The following is an 18,717-nucleotide window of genomic DNA, read 5'->3' on the forward strand; positions in this document are numbered from 1 at the left end:
CAGATTCTTCTAGCACAATATGGACAGATTGCATGATGCAGGTTAGGTCAATTACAGTCCTTCCTGAGAAACCTAGCAAGCAGAAATCCAGCTATAACAGAGCATTGTGTCCTTTTACATATGGAGCCTTTTGGATATGGACCAGTTAACACAAGATTCCTGACTCTACTCCATGACCTAGCACCTGACCCATGTCACCACGGCATGATTTGGCATTGAGTCCATGTCACCTCTCCTTGCAAATTAAATGCAAGGATGTTGGGTTCAAGATGTTGTTTTGAGCCATCAAGTTATACAGCACGGAAACACCCCTCCAATCCCACAACATCCTTGTAAATCTTTTCTGAACCATTTCAAGGTTATCTCCGAGCACAATAGGGCCTTGATCAGATGGGCCATGGAGTGGAGGACAGAGTTTAACTTAGATAAATGTGAAGTGTTGCATTTTGGTAAAGCAAAGGAGCACAAAACTCCTTTGTGCTTAATGGTCGGGCTTTGGGGAGTGTTGCTAAACAAAGAGACCTAGGGGTGCAGCTTTTTAGTTCCTGAAGGTGAAGTTGCAGGTAGACCGGGTAGTAAAGAAGAAATTTTGGCACGCTTGCCTTCATTGAGTAAAAGAGTTGGAACATAATGTTGTAGCTGTACAAGACATTGGTGAGGCCAATTTTAGAATATTATATTCAATTCTGGTCTCCCTGCTATAGAAACGATGTTAAATTTGAAAGGATGCAGAAAGTTTACAAGGATGTTGCTGGGGTTGGGGGATTTGAGATAAAAGGAGAAGACTCATCTTCACCTTTTAATTTACATGCAGTTACATCTCCATTTTCCTATCCCTTTCAGTTAGCAATCCTTCATCTTTTTCACCAGACCTCCACCTTATTTGTTTCCCTTGCTACTCCTTCACTTCTGTTAAAAAACAGAATTTTCCAACCTCTTTCAGTTCTGAAAAGTTGTATCCAATTCAAAATATTAACTCTGTTTTTCTCTTCACAATGTGGACGTGCTTGGTGTTGGACTGGGGTGGACAAACTCCGAAGTCTCATGCTTCCAGGTTATAGTCCAAAAGGTTCATTTGAAACAACAAGCTTTTAGAGCACTGCTTCTTCATCAGATGAACCTGAGGAGCGGCGCTCCAAAAGTTTGTGATGTCAAATAAACCTGTTGGACTATAACCTGGTGTCATGTGACCTTTGACTTTATTTCTTCACAGATGCTACCAGACCTTCTGAGTTTCTTTAGCATTTACTTTTTTTTCTTTCAGATTTCCAGCATCAGCAGTATTTGCTTATATTTGGCTATTCCAGGCAAACCTGCTATTTGATACATGTATTTGTCTCTCTATGGATCACACTTTACAATGATACAGTGCAGGAAAGTGTCCATTTGGCCAATCATGGTGGAGTTCAATCATTAATTCCATTCTGTGCTCTTTCCCCACTGCCCTCAAAATTTTCCCCTTCAATACACACAATTCTCTTTCTAATGTTATCATTGAATCTACTTCCATCACCCTTTTTTTTGTAGTATTTTCCAGATCATGACAACACATTGTTAAAAAGTGTTCCCTTGTTTATGCCTCTGTATTGTTTGTTTAATCACCTTAGACCTCTGTTCTCTGACCTCTTTCTCCTTCTCAATACTATTTCTCCTTATTTTAGCTATTAAAATCATTCATGATTTTGTAAACCTCTATCAAGTCTCTTCTTAATTTTCTAAGAACTGCTTTAGCTTTTGTAATTGAAGCCCTTCATCCTGGTATTGTTAGAACATAGAATAGAACATAGAACATAGAACAGTACAGCACAGAACAGGCCCTTCAGCCCATGATGTTGTGCCCACCACTGATCCTCATGTATGCACCCTCAAATTTCTGTGACCATATGCATGTCCAGGAGTCTCTTAAATGTCCCCAATGATCCTGCCTCCACAACTGCTGCTGGCAAGCATTCAATGCTCTCACAACTCTCTGTGTAAAGAACCCACCTCTGACATCCCCTCTATACTTTCCTCCAACCAGTTTAAAACTATGACCCCTCGTGTTAGTCATTTCTGCACTGGGAAATAGTCTCTGGCTATCGACTCTATCTATGCCTCTATCTATGTTCTAGTAAGTTGCTTCAGAGCTTCGACATACTTCCTAAAGTGTGGTGCCCAGAATTTTTTTTAGTACACACGTGGACTGAGGATGTCTCTGACTGGGTCAACATTCATTGCTCATCAATAATTAAGGGCACTTAAGAGCCAATCACAATTCTGTGTTTGGAAAGACGTTATTAAACTTGAAAGGGTTCAGAAACGATTCAGATAATAATCCACCTTCCTGTTTTTGCTCCCAAAGTGGAAGCATTTATCCACATTATATTGAATCTGTCATGTATGTATTCACTCAGCTTGTCCATCCATCTCTCGGCTCACCCTCGAAACTCAGCTTTGTCTCATCTGCGGATTTGATACCCTCATCTAAATCATTAATTGTTAAGATCAGGTTCGAAGACTGATCTCTGCAGTAGCCCACTAGTCACTGTCTGCCATTTGGAAAAAGACCTATTTATCCTAATCTTTGTTTCCTATCTGCTACTAATGAGTTTTCTGTATGTTTCAATGCACTACTCCCAACCCATGTGCTTTAATTTTACACGCTCCTCTCTTTGGTGGGACTTTGTTGAAAACCTTCTGAAAGTCCAAATGAACCATGTCCTCTGGCTTCCCCTCATCAAATCTGTAAATTGGGGGTGGAGTTCATTAATTAATCCTATTCCATGCTTTTTTCCATTGCCCTATACAATTTTCCCCTTCAATACACATGTCTTTTGAAGATCTCGAAGAATTTCAATAGATTCATCAAGTATGATTTTGTCTTTTGTAAATCTGTGCTGATTCCATCTGACCCTGCCTCTGATTTCCAAGTGCTCGGCTATTAAATCTTCTATAATGTATTTTTTCCACTTCTGACACCTGGCTGATTGGTCTACAATTGCTGATTTTCTTCCTGCCTCCCTTCTTAAATAGAAGATGACATAGTTATCCACCAATCTGTAGAAAGTTTCCAAAGATTGCAGAATTTTGGAAATGACAACTAGCGCAAACAATATTTCCAGGTCACTACTTCCTTAAGTATGCTAGGCTGCAGATTTGTGCCAGATTCCTGTCTTACTGACAGTAGGATTGAATACAGCCGTTGAAAATTACTAGAAAATCTTCTTTATGTTGATTTGAGGATTACATATTGGTTAGATCACTTAAGAATGCTTTCGTATACTTTTGAAGTTGGTATCACTTCTGCCCATTTGAAAGATTAGTCTGTGCCTTGGGTCAGGGTTTGATTCAAATATGGAAACTTTGATAGTGCATCCCTTCCTCTGGACTATTGCATTTCAGCGCCAGAATAGATTTTTGTAAGCGGGCAACCTGAATGGGACTTGAATATAAAATATTCTGAACTAGAAGTGAGAGTGCAACCAACTGGGCCATAACTGAAGTAGAATTGAATTTGTTGTTTACGGCTCAATAAAAAGCAGGGCAGAATTTTTTTTTGTCTCCATGTGGAGGACAGATTTGGCTGACAAAATGCAGATGATGTTTCTTTCAGAGGTAAACCACTTTTTATGTACCTTCCCAACTGTATACCATTTTGTGTGGCCTTTTGGAAGCTTGGAAAGCATTTTTGTTTGAGGTCGGTGTCCTATTGGTTTGACCACAGGAACATTGCATTTCTTCCTGCACATTATTTTCACATGCTGCTCTGGGCTTTGGAAGCTCACAAGAAGTACAGAAACCTTGAAAAGTTGCTGACCACTGCAGGAAGCCTACTGAGCAGTTGAGAACATTGAGGATATGTCTAAACTGTCTTTACAGCTTCAAATGTCACTGAGATGCCATAAAGTAACAGAAATGTATTTTAAATGTAGTGATTGATTGCAGTGCAACATTCTGCAGGGGTAAGTTGACCACTGTTGATGAGTATGGCATCAGCATATGTTTTACTTTGGAAAAAGTATCACAATGTATTCAAACAGGTAGAAAAATGAATTGGGAAATCCTCCTGTCATGTCTAGTTCCGTGATTTACATTCATAGACAGCTTTGACTTTATGAAAGAAATCCTTTGCTCTTGAACATGAAAAGAATTGAAGTGTCTATTCCTGCTTCAGTTGATTTACAGGTAAGTCTGCTTTGAAATAGAGCTGTAACATCATTTGTTCTTTCAATTCCATGTAGCTGTGATGGTTTGTTTTGAAAGATTATAGCTAATATGAATGCATGTCTGAATTCCAAAATGGAAAGCTAGCTTGATCTCATCAGATGGAGGTGTTTTGTTGCAATTGCTCAAGAGTTGGTTACTCAAGACTTTAAACTTCTTTCTCATAGGATTGCACATTTTTATTTTCAGTATGAAGACTGATTTCTGCATGAGAAGCTTATTTGTCACAATTTTGTTGTTACACTGGCATTTAAAATATTTCCCACTGCTATTGCATCACTCTTCAACAATATACCTTGTGGATATTGGATGAGTAGCTATGCAGAACATATGAGGGACACATGTAAGCAAAGGAAATAAGGGGGAATGCAGGATCTGCTGAGGTGGGCCTTCTAACCAGTCTGCTGCTGTCCCCCACACTCTTCCTTTACTTCAGAGTGGCTTAGAAACTGCATTGCGAGCATAACCTTGCATAAACATCCTAAAGATCCACGCACATGAATTGGGTGTCTGTGTTGAATATTGAGAAAAAACTGTTTGGTGCACACAACACACATTCAGCCTAAATTTGCAAATAAATGGAACTACGTAAGTTTGACTTTTAATGGGAAGTACAGGAATAAAATCCTTGAACCTTTTGTTGAAATTAGTCTGCAAAAATTGAGAACTTTGAAGTGATCCTCGCTGAAGTGAATCAGGTCAGAGCACAAATTTTTCTCAACACTCCTGATTTCTTGTTTATAGGCTGCACTGGAGGAACAGCAGCTTTTAATGGGTGATGGCATGTACAATGCACACTTTGGAGATAGCATTGGATCTCTGGGTGACATAGATGATGATGGGTTTCCAGGTCAGTGTTTCCTTATACATTACCTTCCAATTTTGTCAAATGATTTTTAACACCTCTTTATCTGTTCCCTTTATTTGCCATCTTTATCATGTTGCAATGCACTACTCGTGGTGATTAACATAAAGAGCAAAGTTTACCATGATTTTGTTCAGCTTGTTTGGAGGGTGTCTTTTCTATCAATGTTTTGACCATGTCAATTGTTTAACATTTTGGGTGAAATATGAAATGGAGAAAATACTCAACATCTTGTACAGTATCTCGAGAGAGAAAAATATAGACTTAAGATTTCCTTATCAGAATTGTTATTTCGGAATTTCAACATCTGCAACATTTTAGCTTAGTTTTCATGTTTAACTAGCAATCTGATTTGGTGGAGAACTAGCCTTTTCAGTCCTTTTGAGCCAGGATAAAAAGCCACCCTCATTTCCAAAAAGGGGGACCAAACACCTAAGATCATAAAATCATCTAACACAAGAGAAATCTTTCTATCCTATTTTAAGATCAAATAAACCTCCTTGAATAGAGAACTAGTTTCTCACCCTTTTCCCAATACTTTCCTTTTCAATTGGATATCCAATTTAAGTTCCTGTTGCGTATGCTACAACCACGCTTCAGGTAATACATTTCAAACCATAACCACTTAATGCTTAAATCAAAAACCAACTCCTTTTCCATTTGGTTCTTGAACCAAATACGTTAAATTTCTGCCAGTCCTCCTGGCAGAGGGAACAGTCCTTCTTAATTCTATCTTAAGTGAGCCTACTCAGAGGTGTTATTACACACCTATGGAGCAAGTGGGTCTTGCACCCAGGCCTCTGTAGGTCAGAGGTAGGAACACTAGGAGAAAGTGAGGACTGCAGATGCTGGAGATCAGAGCTGAAAATGTGTTGCTGGAAAAGCGCAGCAGGTCAAGCAGCATCCAAGGAGCAGGAGAATCGACGTTTCGGGCATGAGCCCTTCTTCAGAGGTAGGAACACTACCAATGTGCCACAACAGTCCTCCGGTTCCTCTTTATTTATTTACAGTCTCAAAGTCCTTGATAACATATTCTAAATTTTCCATTAGTCCTCTCTTTTTTGAGGAGAACAATATTGGCCTCTCCTTTGTAGTTTTTCCAAGTTACAATTAATTTTATCTTCAATTATAGTTTCCAGACATTTTCCCAACACATGTCAAACTGAATGATCCAGTTACTGAATTTATTGATTCTTATTTGAATAATAGTACAACATTTGCAATCCTCCAGTCCTCTGACATCGTTTTCATATCCAAGGAGGTTTGAAAGGCTGTGAACGCAGCCTCTGATTTTTCTACCTTTCCTTCTCTGAAGAAGCAAATATTCTATCTGCACTATGACTTTTCCACTTTTGCGTTGTGCCAATGCTCTAAGTAGCTACATTTTACGTATTTGTGTACAATGTCATCAACCTACGCTTCATCCATGACTGATTTTGGCAGCATCAACTTTAGTGAAGAAAGGCATTATGTTCTGATATAGTATCTGAGTCATAACCTCTGCTCAACAAAATTTCCTCTTTGGACCTTAACCAGCTGCATCTTTTATTTCACTGTTGTTTTTGGATTTGTTTGTATAAAAAAGACTTCAGTGTTCCCTTTTGGTTTATCCACTTATGTTTCTTCAAACATTCTTTGTCCCTTATTTCTTTTTTCAGTTTTCTTCTTCTATCTTTCAGCCATCTTTTTGATCATCTACTATTTTATAAACCTGCTATTTATCTTGACTATGCCGTTACTGTTTACTTTTAATGTCAGTGGTCTAAAAATATCGGGCCCATTGGTAACTATCTCACGGGGTTATTCAAAAGACTACTACCAAATTAGTATTTGTTCTGGGAATATACGCTGTTGAGGTGAAACACGTGGGACACCAAATTTGTAAGCGCATGAATATGTGAACACTGAATGCTTGTCAGAAGTGTGCATTCCAAGTGTTAGGGACCACATCAGACCCTAACCTTCTTATTTTCAAGGTAGATATGAAGTGTTGTGTTCCTGATGCAGTGCAGCTAGTCAAATTACTTGATGTTAAGCAAAGCAAAATTTATTTAAACACTATAGTTAAAATACAATTCAAGAGGAATTTAGAATAACAACTATTGGAAAAATTAACTGAGTAACAGATACAGTGCCTATTACTAACGAACTGTCCCAATATAGTAACATCCCATAAACACCCCTTGGCAAAAAAGCAAATTCAGACACAGATTCTCAGGTGCAGTTCTCCAATTCAGAAGGAAAAAATCATCAGGGGAAATTCAGAGAGAATCGCAGCTAGGAGGCATTGACTGTTTTGAGACCCTAAAGTCTTCTGTTTAAAACTAAACCAGAAAACCTGAAATAAAAACGAGAAAGCCTAGTCTGAGAGACCTGGCACGCCCAAGCTGCTCTGATTGTTCCAGATATAAAATAACACCAAGGCCTCACAAATTATTTACTTTCTAAGAGGTAGTTCTGCACTTAGGCCTTACAACCTCTCTTAAAAACAAAACAGAAGAAAATAACCTTTTGAAGTGACAGCATCGTTACACAGGCAAATCACAATGTCAGTGAGAATGCAATGCTTTTTTTGACACCAGCTTGTGCTCAAATGAAAGTCATCCCTTAATCGCATGTGGTTGAACATGTATTCACTATTTAAAAAAAAAGGCTTTCTCCATCCTGGCACCATTTGAAAATAAAACTCAATCACTTAGAGGTTAGTTTTCCTTTTCCTAGCTATTGCAATAATTCTAGCAGTGTTTTTGATGCTTTCTATTATTCATTTCAAGTTGTGAATGTCCACAGGGAGTGGTGTGACAGAGAAGTTTACAAGGTGAGCAACTCTGGCTCTTGGGTGGCTAGCTCCAAACATCAAGTCATCTTGGCATGGGTGGAAGCCATTTGGGCTAGCTGGTGGGCAGGCATTAACTTAGTGGGAGGGGCGGAAAGATCAAACCTGAGAGGTTTCACCTTTCATCTTTACCTTTCACCGAGCTACCACCATTCTAGTGGGGAACTGAGAATGCTAGTGAAGTGTTGGAGGGCAGGCTCCTAGATAGCTGTGACACCTTTCAAACCTGTTGCATACTATAAATCCCAGCCATGTTAAGCAGCCTGACATTGCACTGCAGAATTCAGATGCTAGGTGACTTCTGCTTATGCTGCACAAAAGCTGTGACATCAGCTGTTAGATGGTGCATTATGATTGGGACCTCAGTGTGTGAATATGGTTGGCCATCACTTCCACTCACGGAAATTCTGCATAAAATGCCAAACCATTTCATTGCTGCACTCCAGCATACTGCACGCGATTGAACACACTCATCAATGCCCAACACTTCTTTGGGCATACCAATTTGCAGCCTTCTTTAGGCTCTTCCACCAAATCCTTTCCTGAGCTTTTGGCAGCAAAATTGGTCAGCTGTGTTCTCCTTACACCTGACCTGGTTTAAGTCTACTTGTGTCTGGTGTCTCTTCATAGGTTCATCCATTTTTAGCGACATCCTCTAAGCGATGGGCCATGCCAGTATCAGTACTCTTGGCTGCAAGCATAAAATCACGTGCCATCATTGTTGCTGTTTGATTGGGGTTACATTACTTGGATGTCTGAGAGGAGAAAGGCACAATGTTAAGATTTGGGTAGGAAAGGAAGATAAAGCTGTACATACTTGTATCACCTGCAGCTTGTAAATCTGAAAAATCCTGGCCAAGAGCGCGTGCGTACAGGCACACAGATACATTAATGGGGTAATGTGCTAGATGTCAAGCCCAATGAATCTCTGGGTTGTCACAAATGTGAACAATTGATGAAATCACCAAATTACACTATTTTACCTGACTGTCTCATTCATGTTCAAGGAATATACATGCCAGTATTTTATTTTTATTGACTGTAAAATAATAATTTTCTTTAATGAAACTGATTTTAACCTATGTCAAATAGTAGAAAGGGTAAGGTCTACAATCCAATACAAAAAAAGTGTCATCTTTACACTGAAACAAAAAGAGAATATTCTCAATATACTTGCACTGTCTACAGATAGAGAAGCAGCGTTACTGATTCAGGTCAACAATCTTCTCTCCCCCTTCATTGAAACTTGTCTGGTCTGGATCTGAACTATCATCTCCTTTATCTCCGGTACACATTTAACAATTTACTTGCTAATCTGGGATGGACCCCTCTATGACTGACAAAATTTAGCTCTCTTCCAGTTGAAACTCATTGTCCCTTTCCATAACTCTCCCATTGGGGTTTATTTTAGTTCTTTCCATGCAACTTGGTCCAACAAAATGATGAAAGTTCTCTTGTATACATCTCGACAATTTATCCCATTCTTAGTCATTACACTGAAGACTTCTTTTAACATTATTCTGCTGCTTTTACATTTTCCTGAAGTTTGCTTTGAGATTTGTCCCCTCTCCCCATTATTTAGTTAACAGTAACATAATGATGATAGCCACTTTTCTACAAGTGTAACTTTTATTTCTGCCTTTGAATCTTTATGTACATCAACCTCTTCTCTACCTGTTGAATATCATCCCTCACGTCCCCCTGCATTCACTCCACTGTCTTTATCCCTTCCTTTTTCTCTGGAATATGTTGTATATAGGGATAAGTTCCCATTCCTGCTATTGTTAGATCCAGGCTCTGTTATTGCTAGAGCATAATTTTAGCAGAGGTTAGTTTGCGTTTGCCTCCAGAGTTAAGCCTTGCCCCGTTTTGCAGCAGTCACTGTGCTGTGTTCTGAGATTTAACTGCTCAGTCAGACACTTGGACACCTGCTGTGAAAAGGTAAGTATGTAAAGCAATTGTGGGCATTGGTTAGGGAGTTATTATGCAAAGTGGGTAGGGTGTGAGGGGTGCCTGATGAGTAGGTTGCCAGATAAGTAGAGTACACGATAAGTAGAGTGCCAGGTCACCATCCGCTTTGGGTAATAGGTAGGTAGGGTGCCAGATGAGTGATGGGCTGCTTAGGTTAGGTTGGCTGGGTTTAGGGTGGGATGGTGTAGATGTCAGGGGCAGCAATGGGAAGAGGTGTCAGGCCCTGAATCTTCAGGCTGTAGGAATCCTGTTAGGTTGGGGCAGGCTGGTTGTGGGGAGTGATTGCCAGGGGTCCAAAAGTATGGGGGATTATGTAGTTAGTTGTGGGGTCAGCATAATAGTTACTTAACAGTTCAAGTAGGCTTTTAATCTTCTCACTCTCTCTTCCTTGCAAGTTATTGATGCAAGTGGAGCATCCCAAATTCTCCACCTTGAATGGACTCTTTTGGAGCATTCCAGTCATGAGATTTGCCCATTGGAGTTGTCAATTTCACGGGTAATTCCTTTGCAGTCAGCCACATCTAGGATTCTTGTACAGTCCTGACCCACAATTCCAGTCCATGCTGCTCCAACGGCTGTCTAACCATGGGAATTTCTGGACTAATGTAAGCCCATGTAATTGTGTGTACCTGCAGATTACTCGTCTAATTTGTAATTGTCCATCCATTTTGATGTACACACTCCAGATACGCCTTAGCGTACTTTGTATTTCATCCTGCCTGATCTATTTTGTTTTCGACTGCTCATTATCCGAATATGTTGACTTCTGCCAAATCTCTCCACTCTTTCTTCCATGTCTCTGATGTTTTATCCTGGTCCTTCTCCTTATCCAATTTAAAACATCCTTCACATGTATAAAGAGATTAGATTAGATAGTTTCAGAGAGAAATCGAAGATAAATTGAAAAGACCCATTAAGAATAGGGAGGTGCAGTAAGATGGGGTGGCAGGCGCATAACAGCTCAACTGTTTCATTTATTTTTACGAATCCTGCACTTAGGAATGGGGAATACATTGCAGCTACCTCCTGCATCACAGCTACAGGCCTGGGTCCAATCCCAAAGTGCTAAGGTCAGCACTAACCTGAATCCAAACCACAGCTGCTCGAACCAAGTCCAATACCACAACTGCCAGACCTCATTGATCCAGTATCACAGTTGCTATGTCAATGGGTTTAATACCACAGCAGCAAGTGAAATTCCAGTCCACAAACCACTATCTGCATCAGAAAATGTATTCTCTCACCAACTCCAAAGTAACCATTTGCCAGCACTTACTGAAAGTAAGTTTTTCTTTTCAGATGTTGCGATTGGAGCGCCCAATGAAAATGATTACCGTGGAGCTGTCTACATTTACCATGGAGATGCCGCTGGAATAGTCTCCAAATACTCAATGGTAATTGTTCATTCATTTTCTTTTATCCTGTCATTGGATTTGAGCATTGCTGGCTTGGCTTGCATTTATTGTCCAACTCTAATTTCCCAGAGAGCATTGCTGTGATTCTGGAGTCGCACGTAGCCCAGACTGTGTGACAGTAGCAGATTTTCTCTCCTTACATGAAGCAGATGGTTTTACAACAATGGTTACATAGTAGCCATTTGACAAGCACTGTTTGTCATTCCAGATTTTTATTGAACATTAGCTTGAGCCTCAGGGTTACCAGTCCAGTAACATTACCACTACATAGCGACCTCCCCAGCGATCAGAAACCCACTTCTAGTGATGACAGTTTGTGACATATTTTCCTCTTATGATATGACAGATTTTGGGCAAATTTGAGGGTCTGGATTTTCATGTCAGGGTGAGAATTCGGACTCATGACTGATCCTGCATCCCTGTTCTTGCCTCTGCCTGCACACTACAGGGATGGATGATTTCCTGGGAGCCCAAGCCCCAAGGGGCCTGAAGACAGGTGGGTTTCCCAGTTTTTCAGTGAGTCTGAGATATAGACATTGCCATAGTAGAAAGGAGATCCATTCAATATCTGTAAGTGCCTAATTGATGTAGGGCAACTGTCTTGAGGATTGGAGGGGTCTGCCAAACAAAAGGTTTGAGGACAGATAGATACAGTGGGTTGGGGGGGTGGGGGGTCGTTGGTAGCTCTTATGTGCTGAGGCAAAAATGATATGTTTCTGCTTCAATGTCACAGAAGACAAGCTGACTACTATGGATGGATTGTTTATTGACATTTCCTCCTTGGCCATCCAATATGCATTGTCTTCATCACCAATCCGACAATTTATTAAGTAGGAAGCTGTTCTCTGGGGCCATACAAGACCTTATCATGGTGGGCACAATGGTTTGGGAGGAGGCCTGGGGAGGAAATTGCAAGGGAAGGGCATCATGGAGTTGGTTGGGAGGATATGCTTCAAAGAGAATAATGATTATACGCATTAATTCACAGATCTTCTGAAACTGACCGCACAGCAGAACCCTGCTCTGCATATGGCCATTTTGTAGCTGAGGAGGGATCAGTGTTGTGGGGCACAGAAGCAGCACCAGCAGGCACAGGCTACAGACTAGCCTGCAGAGGTGTAAGATCTGGGTTACCATGGTGACAATGAGCATTGGCCAGAAACTATATCCACACATGTTGCTGCAGTGCAGAAGGTGGTCAGGGTGTCCCAGGAGTTTGTTTCCTTCATCTCCCAGCTTCTAGACAAGCAACAGTGACTGCCAGAATGGTTTGGCTACCCCCCACCCCTCTCAAAAGGTTACAATGGCTCTGAAACAGAGCTCGTTTCGGAGACCCACTGAGGAGCTCTGAGGAATTTTCCAGTCAGGCTATTTTCAAAATGAAGCTGAGAGGCGACCAATGATCTGTTTGTTAAAATATGTGAATTTGTGTTCCTTCCCTTAGAGTCAAGCAGCCATGCTGGTCAGGTTTTCTGTGATAGTTCATTTTCCCACGAGTACAAGACCCAATCAATTGCAGCTACATTGCAACAGCCACCTGTATTCATCAATAGGAAAGGTTTCCATTTCCTTAATGTACAGTCTGCTGTCTCCACACCATTCAAATATTCTGTGTCTGCACTTGATATTTAGCAAGCTGTCACAACTCCCACGTTCTGCAGTACTTTCAGGCCCCCCCCCCTCCTGGTTACGGTGCTGCTTACACAGAGGAGCTACCCCTCACGATCCAACTTATAACTACAGTTCTCTGACTGATATCAAGGAGAGGTACAACATTATTCCAATAGGGCTATTGTTGAACAAATCGCTGGACTGCTCAGAGACAGAGATTCCAATGTGTTGACTGCTCAGGTAATGCCCTGCAATGTACACCATCTGCATTATCATGGTATGCTGTGCCCTCCACAGCCACACTCAACAAAGGGGGGATATCTTAGAGAAAGGTGTATGATGTCTCCTCAAATGAGGAAGGGGAAATAATGTGTCATAATGTGGGTTAAGAGGTGAGTCACCAAGAGGAAAAAGTCAAGACAGTGGTCTGATGAGGCAGGCAGACCCACAAAAACCTTTTGGCAATCGGAATCCAGGCCAGTTAAGCTTTCAAGATGTGCTTGGTTTTGTTCTTGGAAACCACTGGTTTGGAGCTCGCTGTTTCCTGTTTGGGTGGTCATGCTGTTTCCTCTTTGAGTCATGGATAATTGATTGAGGACTTTTTCACTTTACTCTGTTAGTTGAAGTAAAGAATATTTCATTGTGCGGGTACTGTGATCACTTAAGTGTCAAAATGTGTGAACAAACCTAACCTTTGGACAAATTGCTTGCAGCTGTACATGCACAACACATTATAATCCTGTGACAAAGGACTCCCAGAAGGGAGCTTGATTATGGGCCTTACCTTCAGAAAAGAGGAGGCAGATTAGGTCAAACACACCCTGGAGAACACACTCCCCTTTACCTGCATCCTGGCTGATGGTATTCATTGCCTAATTCCCTCATTATCTGGAGAATATTTGTCTCCTCATCTACACTGGTGCAATCAGTGAGCATCCTTCATGACTGCTTCCCCACCTTAGGGCATGATGAATCCAAACAATCAACTCTTATTCTAAGAATGTTCTACATTTGTTTACTTGATAAGAGGATATACAAGAACAGTGAGTTGATAATGAGTACAAAAACCTTTAAAGGCATTAAATTTAATACCACATATTAACCTTGTTAATGCAATTAAGTTCATAGGGTGAAAGGTACCAAAGCATTGTGATTGTAAAAATAGTTCAGGAATAGAAAACAGATTTGGGAAATAGTTGTTATCTTTTGAATGTATACAGTGGAGTCCCCAAGGTTCAGGCTATGACCATTACTGTTCTCAGAATAATGACTTGGACTTGGGTACACTGAGCACAATTTTCAAAATTGCAATACCATGAAACTTAGAAATGTAATATCAAGAGAACATGGACAAGCTGATGGAAAACGTACAAAGAACAATACCACACAGGAACAGGCCTTTGGCCCTTAATGCTCACACTGATGGAGTTTCCTCTTCCATATTAAAACTGTAGAGACATGGCAGATGAAATTCAGTACAGAAAAGTTTGACGTTGATAGATTTTTATTGGAAAAATGAGAAACAATAACATAAATTAAAGATCTATTTTGATAGAGGATGGGGTAACCATGCACAAATATTTGAAAGTTGTAGACAAGTTAAGATAGCAGTTAATAAAACTTAAGGGATTTATACATGGAGGCATAGAGTACAAAAGCCAGGATATTTGCCAGGATGTTACCCCAAACCTCCAAAGAATGCAATTCAAATTCAGCTGAAGTAAGTGTGGAAGTTGTTAGGAGGGTGTAAAACTTTGAACAGGGGACAGAAGAAATTTACACTAAAGTTCTGGGATAATGGTTCTGAATTGAGGGATTACAATAATGGGGATAGACTAGAAATGATGGGATTGTGCATCTTTGAGCAGAGGCGAAGAGAAGATTTCTTAAGAGGCAATTACAATCCTGAATGATGTAAACAGAGACAAACTCTTCTCACTGACTGAACAATTGATAACAAGAGAGCCCAGATTTAAGATAATTAGTGGAAGAACTTGAGACAACATGAGGGAAAACATTTTTGCACAAAGTGGTTAGGAATTGAATTGCACTTCCTGATAGGATAATGACAATAGCTTCGATGTTGGCCTTCAAGATGAATTTGGTCAATTTTTTTTAATGTGAAGAGAAAAGAATTGTAGGGATATGGGAAAAGAACAAAAAGATGGACTAACTTGACTGCTTTTTGAAAGAGTTGACGTCGTCCTTCTGTGAATTCTGATTGAAGCTGTTGAAATCCTATGAAGAATTTTGTTTCTAATTTAAGGTGCTGTTTGATTGAGCAGAGCACACTGCAGGGTTAAGTTTCATTTATTGCCAGACAAGAAATATGAGTGTGTGTCTGACCAGTTTGTTTGACATCTTGTCGGCTTGATGTCAATGAGCACGAAAATATATTGTGATGCAAAATGGGTTGCTGAACTGTTACTACTTTCTTGTCTCGCTCTCAATATGATTTCCCAACATTATTCATTTAATCAATGGCTTTGAAAACAAAATATAACTGCTACTCAGGATGAGAGGAATATTCAGTTATAAATGTGCTGCTTTATAGACTTCAAAGCATTTCCCCTGATTAAGTTTGAAAAAGAGATTGTATATCACTGCTGTCAAACAGATGACATTTATATTTGTTTGAAATTGTCACCTTGTCCTATTTAAAGCTCATAGATTTTGAATGACAAGCCCCCATATATAATTAGAAAATACTTCAAAATTATAGCACTTGGGTTCAGTAATGACAGAAGGTAAGCTGGTAAATTAGATGTTTGCCGTCTTACTCAGAGATATGCTGTCTCGAATCCTTGACTGGAGTCTCATGCAAACTCCAGCATCAGATATGTTAAATGATGCTAGCTTAATGTCTCCTCTGATGCAAGAAATTTTCTGTTCTCTCCTGCAGTTTTTCTAATTTTTTTTTTTGCTTCTTCCTCCCCCACCTCTAGAGGATTTCAGGACAGACAATCAATCCAATATTGCGCATGTTTGGCCAGTCAATATCAGGAGGAGTGGACATGGATGGAAATGCTTATCCAGGTATGTGAGTTGAAAGCCATTTTGGAAAATGTTTTGTTGTATCTTGTCTCTTATCCAAAACTTGTCAAGGTTAGCCTAAGCTGTTTGATTTCAATATGTCGGTATGCTTATGTTTTTGGCTACATGTTCTGCAGCCGATTGAAATTTGGCTGTAGTTTGTTTCCATTATAGGACATGTTTTATGTGCATTCTTTCATGCTGAGGCATTTTTCAGCATGTTAAGCCTGTTTTGAGTACAATGGTTACTTAATACAATGTAGGCAGTATTGAATAATAGCATGGAAGAGATTTATGGTTTACGTTACAGTCTGGACTGTAACATATTTCCATCACATTCAACCTTTGCTCAATTCAATCATACTTTTGTGAAAATGCCTGCTATCCTGACTGCCTTTCATACATATTTCCAATATATTGAGTTGATACATTGGAGGAGAAAGTGAGGTCTGCAGATGCCCATTCCTGAAGAAGGGCCTGTGCCCGAAACGTCGAATCTCCTGTTCCCTGGATGCTGCCTGACCTGCTGTGCTGTTCCAGCAATAAAGTTTCAACTTTGATACATTGGATCAAAGTAGACTATTCAGCCCCTTGGAGCTGTTCTAGCAACCAGTTAGATTAATGGCTGACCTGTCCTTTAAATCAATTTATTTGTTTTGGGACTATAATCCTCGATAGACTTGCCCAACAATAAATCAATCAATCCTAGCAGGTTTCTGCCCTTGTTCCTAGTGTCTTAATTTTAGTTGGCAGAGGTTAACTTTTTCTTCGGGAATGTGGGGGTGGCCCAAGGTGGGGTGAGAGATAAGTGGGACTGGAGGGAAGGTAACTGGGAGTGTCATGTAGCTGGATGCATATAGGGGTGGTGGTGATAGATCGCAGCGGAAGGTGGAGCGGATAGTTGGAAAGGAAGATGGACAGGTAGGACAGTTCATTGCCACCCTCTGCTCTGAACCATCACCGCCCCCCCTCCCCCATCTTTATCTAACTATCCCAGCTACCTTCTCGCCAGCACCACCCCTCCCCCCTCATTTATCTCTCAGGCCCTTTGGGGCCTCCCCTCATTCCTGATAAAGAGCTTATACTCAAAACGTCGACTCTCCTGCTCCTCGATGCTGCCTGACCAGCTGTGCTTTTCCAGCACCACACTTTTTTTGACTCTGATCTCCAGCATCTGCAGTGCTCACTTTCTCCCGGAGGATCAGGGTGTGGGTAATAAACCCATATCCTGCACTCTCAATGTGGCTGGCTTCATTGCAAGGTTAGCCACCTCCTTGACCTCTGCAATTTTCAAGGAGTCAACAATTTCATCATGTCTCTCAGTTCACAGATCTCAGAGACTTGTGAACCATAGCCTGAGTTTAGAAAACATTTGAAGAGTAAACTCAAAAGTATTATTTACATCTCTCGTTCTCTTTTGATGTTCCCCGTGATCCTTTCATTTAACTGACTGTCAATCATCCACCAGTCCTGCTGTTTGCAATAGCCTCTCGTGATGTCCATATTAACTCATGTTCCTCCTTGGCCATTCACCCAGTATGTACTATTTATACAAAAACACACAATACAAACAATGGCAAGTGTGGAACTGATGAGAGAAACTAAAGTACCTGTTCACTAATGTTTTTATGAAAGAGAAAACGCTGTTACTATAACCCTTTAAAAGTGTCAAACAGACAGACCATTGAACTATCAGGTGGGCTGCAAATACCCACACCTCTGAATTATCTCAGAAGAATGTCCAAATAACTACAGAGACATTGAGGAAAGAGTTTACAGAATAAATGCCACTGAATATAACTGCTAAAATATATCAATCCAGCTGAGTCAGCAGTTCACCTCCTTTGTCAAAAGTTCAGAAGTATTATTCATTCTCCCTTCATGTTCCCCATGATTCTTCTGTTCAACTGAGTGTTAACTCATCCACCAGTCCAGCCTTTTACAATGGCCTCTCTTCTGAGCTAATACTTTTATTGGCCTGGAGTCCAATCAAATCTCATTATGCATTAACCCCTTAATAGGTGAAAATGAGGTGGAATATGACAAGAACTGACATCCATGGCAGTTCCATTCTGACTGTATAGGGAGTGCTAATCTATAATGTTTATCTCATAATATTCATGGAGAGTATTAGATATTTTCTGATCAACCTGTTCAGAAATGTTATAACACCTGTGAAACTGATGGGACTTGAACCCAAGATTAGGTTATCAGATGTAGGAACACAATGCCCCACTAGACCTCTTCATGGTAAGGAATATAATGATACAGTTATGGGTATAACACAAACCAGTTTTTTTGAAACCATGATTTAGTATTCAGTGTGACATCTTTAAAAGCTTTTTAGAAGTAAATTAGTTAGCAATATTGGGGGGGAAAGTCTGAACAGGAAGCAGAGGCAAAATTATTATGCCATTTTATGACTACAAGTAATAGCAGTAATGATTTCCAAGAATATGTTCCGGATGCTGCTTTGTTTAAGCTATTTTCCCTGGAGTGTCAGAGGCTGAGGGGTGACCTTGTAGAGGTTTATAAAAATATGAGGGGCATGGATTGGGTCAATAGACAAGATTTTTGCCCTGTGGCGAGGGGAGTCCAAAACTATAGGGCATAGATTTAAAGTGAGAGAGGAAACATTTAAAAGGGACCGAAGGAGCAACTTTTTTCTGCGGAGGGTGGTATGAGCTGCCAGAGGTGGTGGAGGCTGGTACAATTACAACATTTAAAAAAGCATTTGGATAGATGTATGAATAGAAAGGGTTTTGAAGAATATGGGCCAAATG

General features: G+C 40.3%; 1 protein-coding gene across 1 annotated transcript in view; it reads left to right on the forward strand.

The window, feature by feature from the left end:
• itga9 (integrin, alpha 9) overlaps positions 1 to 18,717 on the forward strand; it is a 389,627-nt gene that overhangs the window by 83,211 nt on the left and 287,699 nt on the right. The window contains exons 10-12 of the mRNA XM_043688825.2: positions 4,948 to 5,053; positions 11,175 to 11,269; positions 15,847 to 15,937. Coding sequence (XP_043544760.2) covers positions 4,948 to 5,053; positions 11,175 to 11,269; positions 15,847 to 15,937 — 292 coding nt within the window. The remainder of the gene's footprint in view (positions 1 to 4,947; positions 5,054 to 11,174; positions 11,270 to 15,846; positions 15,938 to 18,717) is intronic.

Source organism: Chiloscyllium plagiosum, unplaced genomic scaffold, assembly GCF_037043375.1.
Source record: "Chiloscyllium plagiosum isolate Xiang-an unplaced genomic scaffold, Cpla_swu_hap1 HiC_scaffold_4, whole genome shotgun sequence".
Lineage (NCBI taxonomy): Eukaryota > Metazoa > Chordata > Chondrichthyes > Orectolobiformes > Hemiscylliidae > Chiloscyllium > Chiloscyllium plagiosum.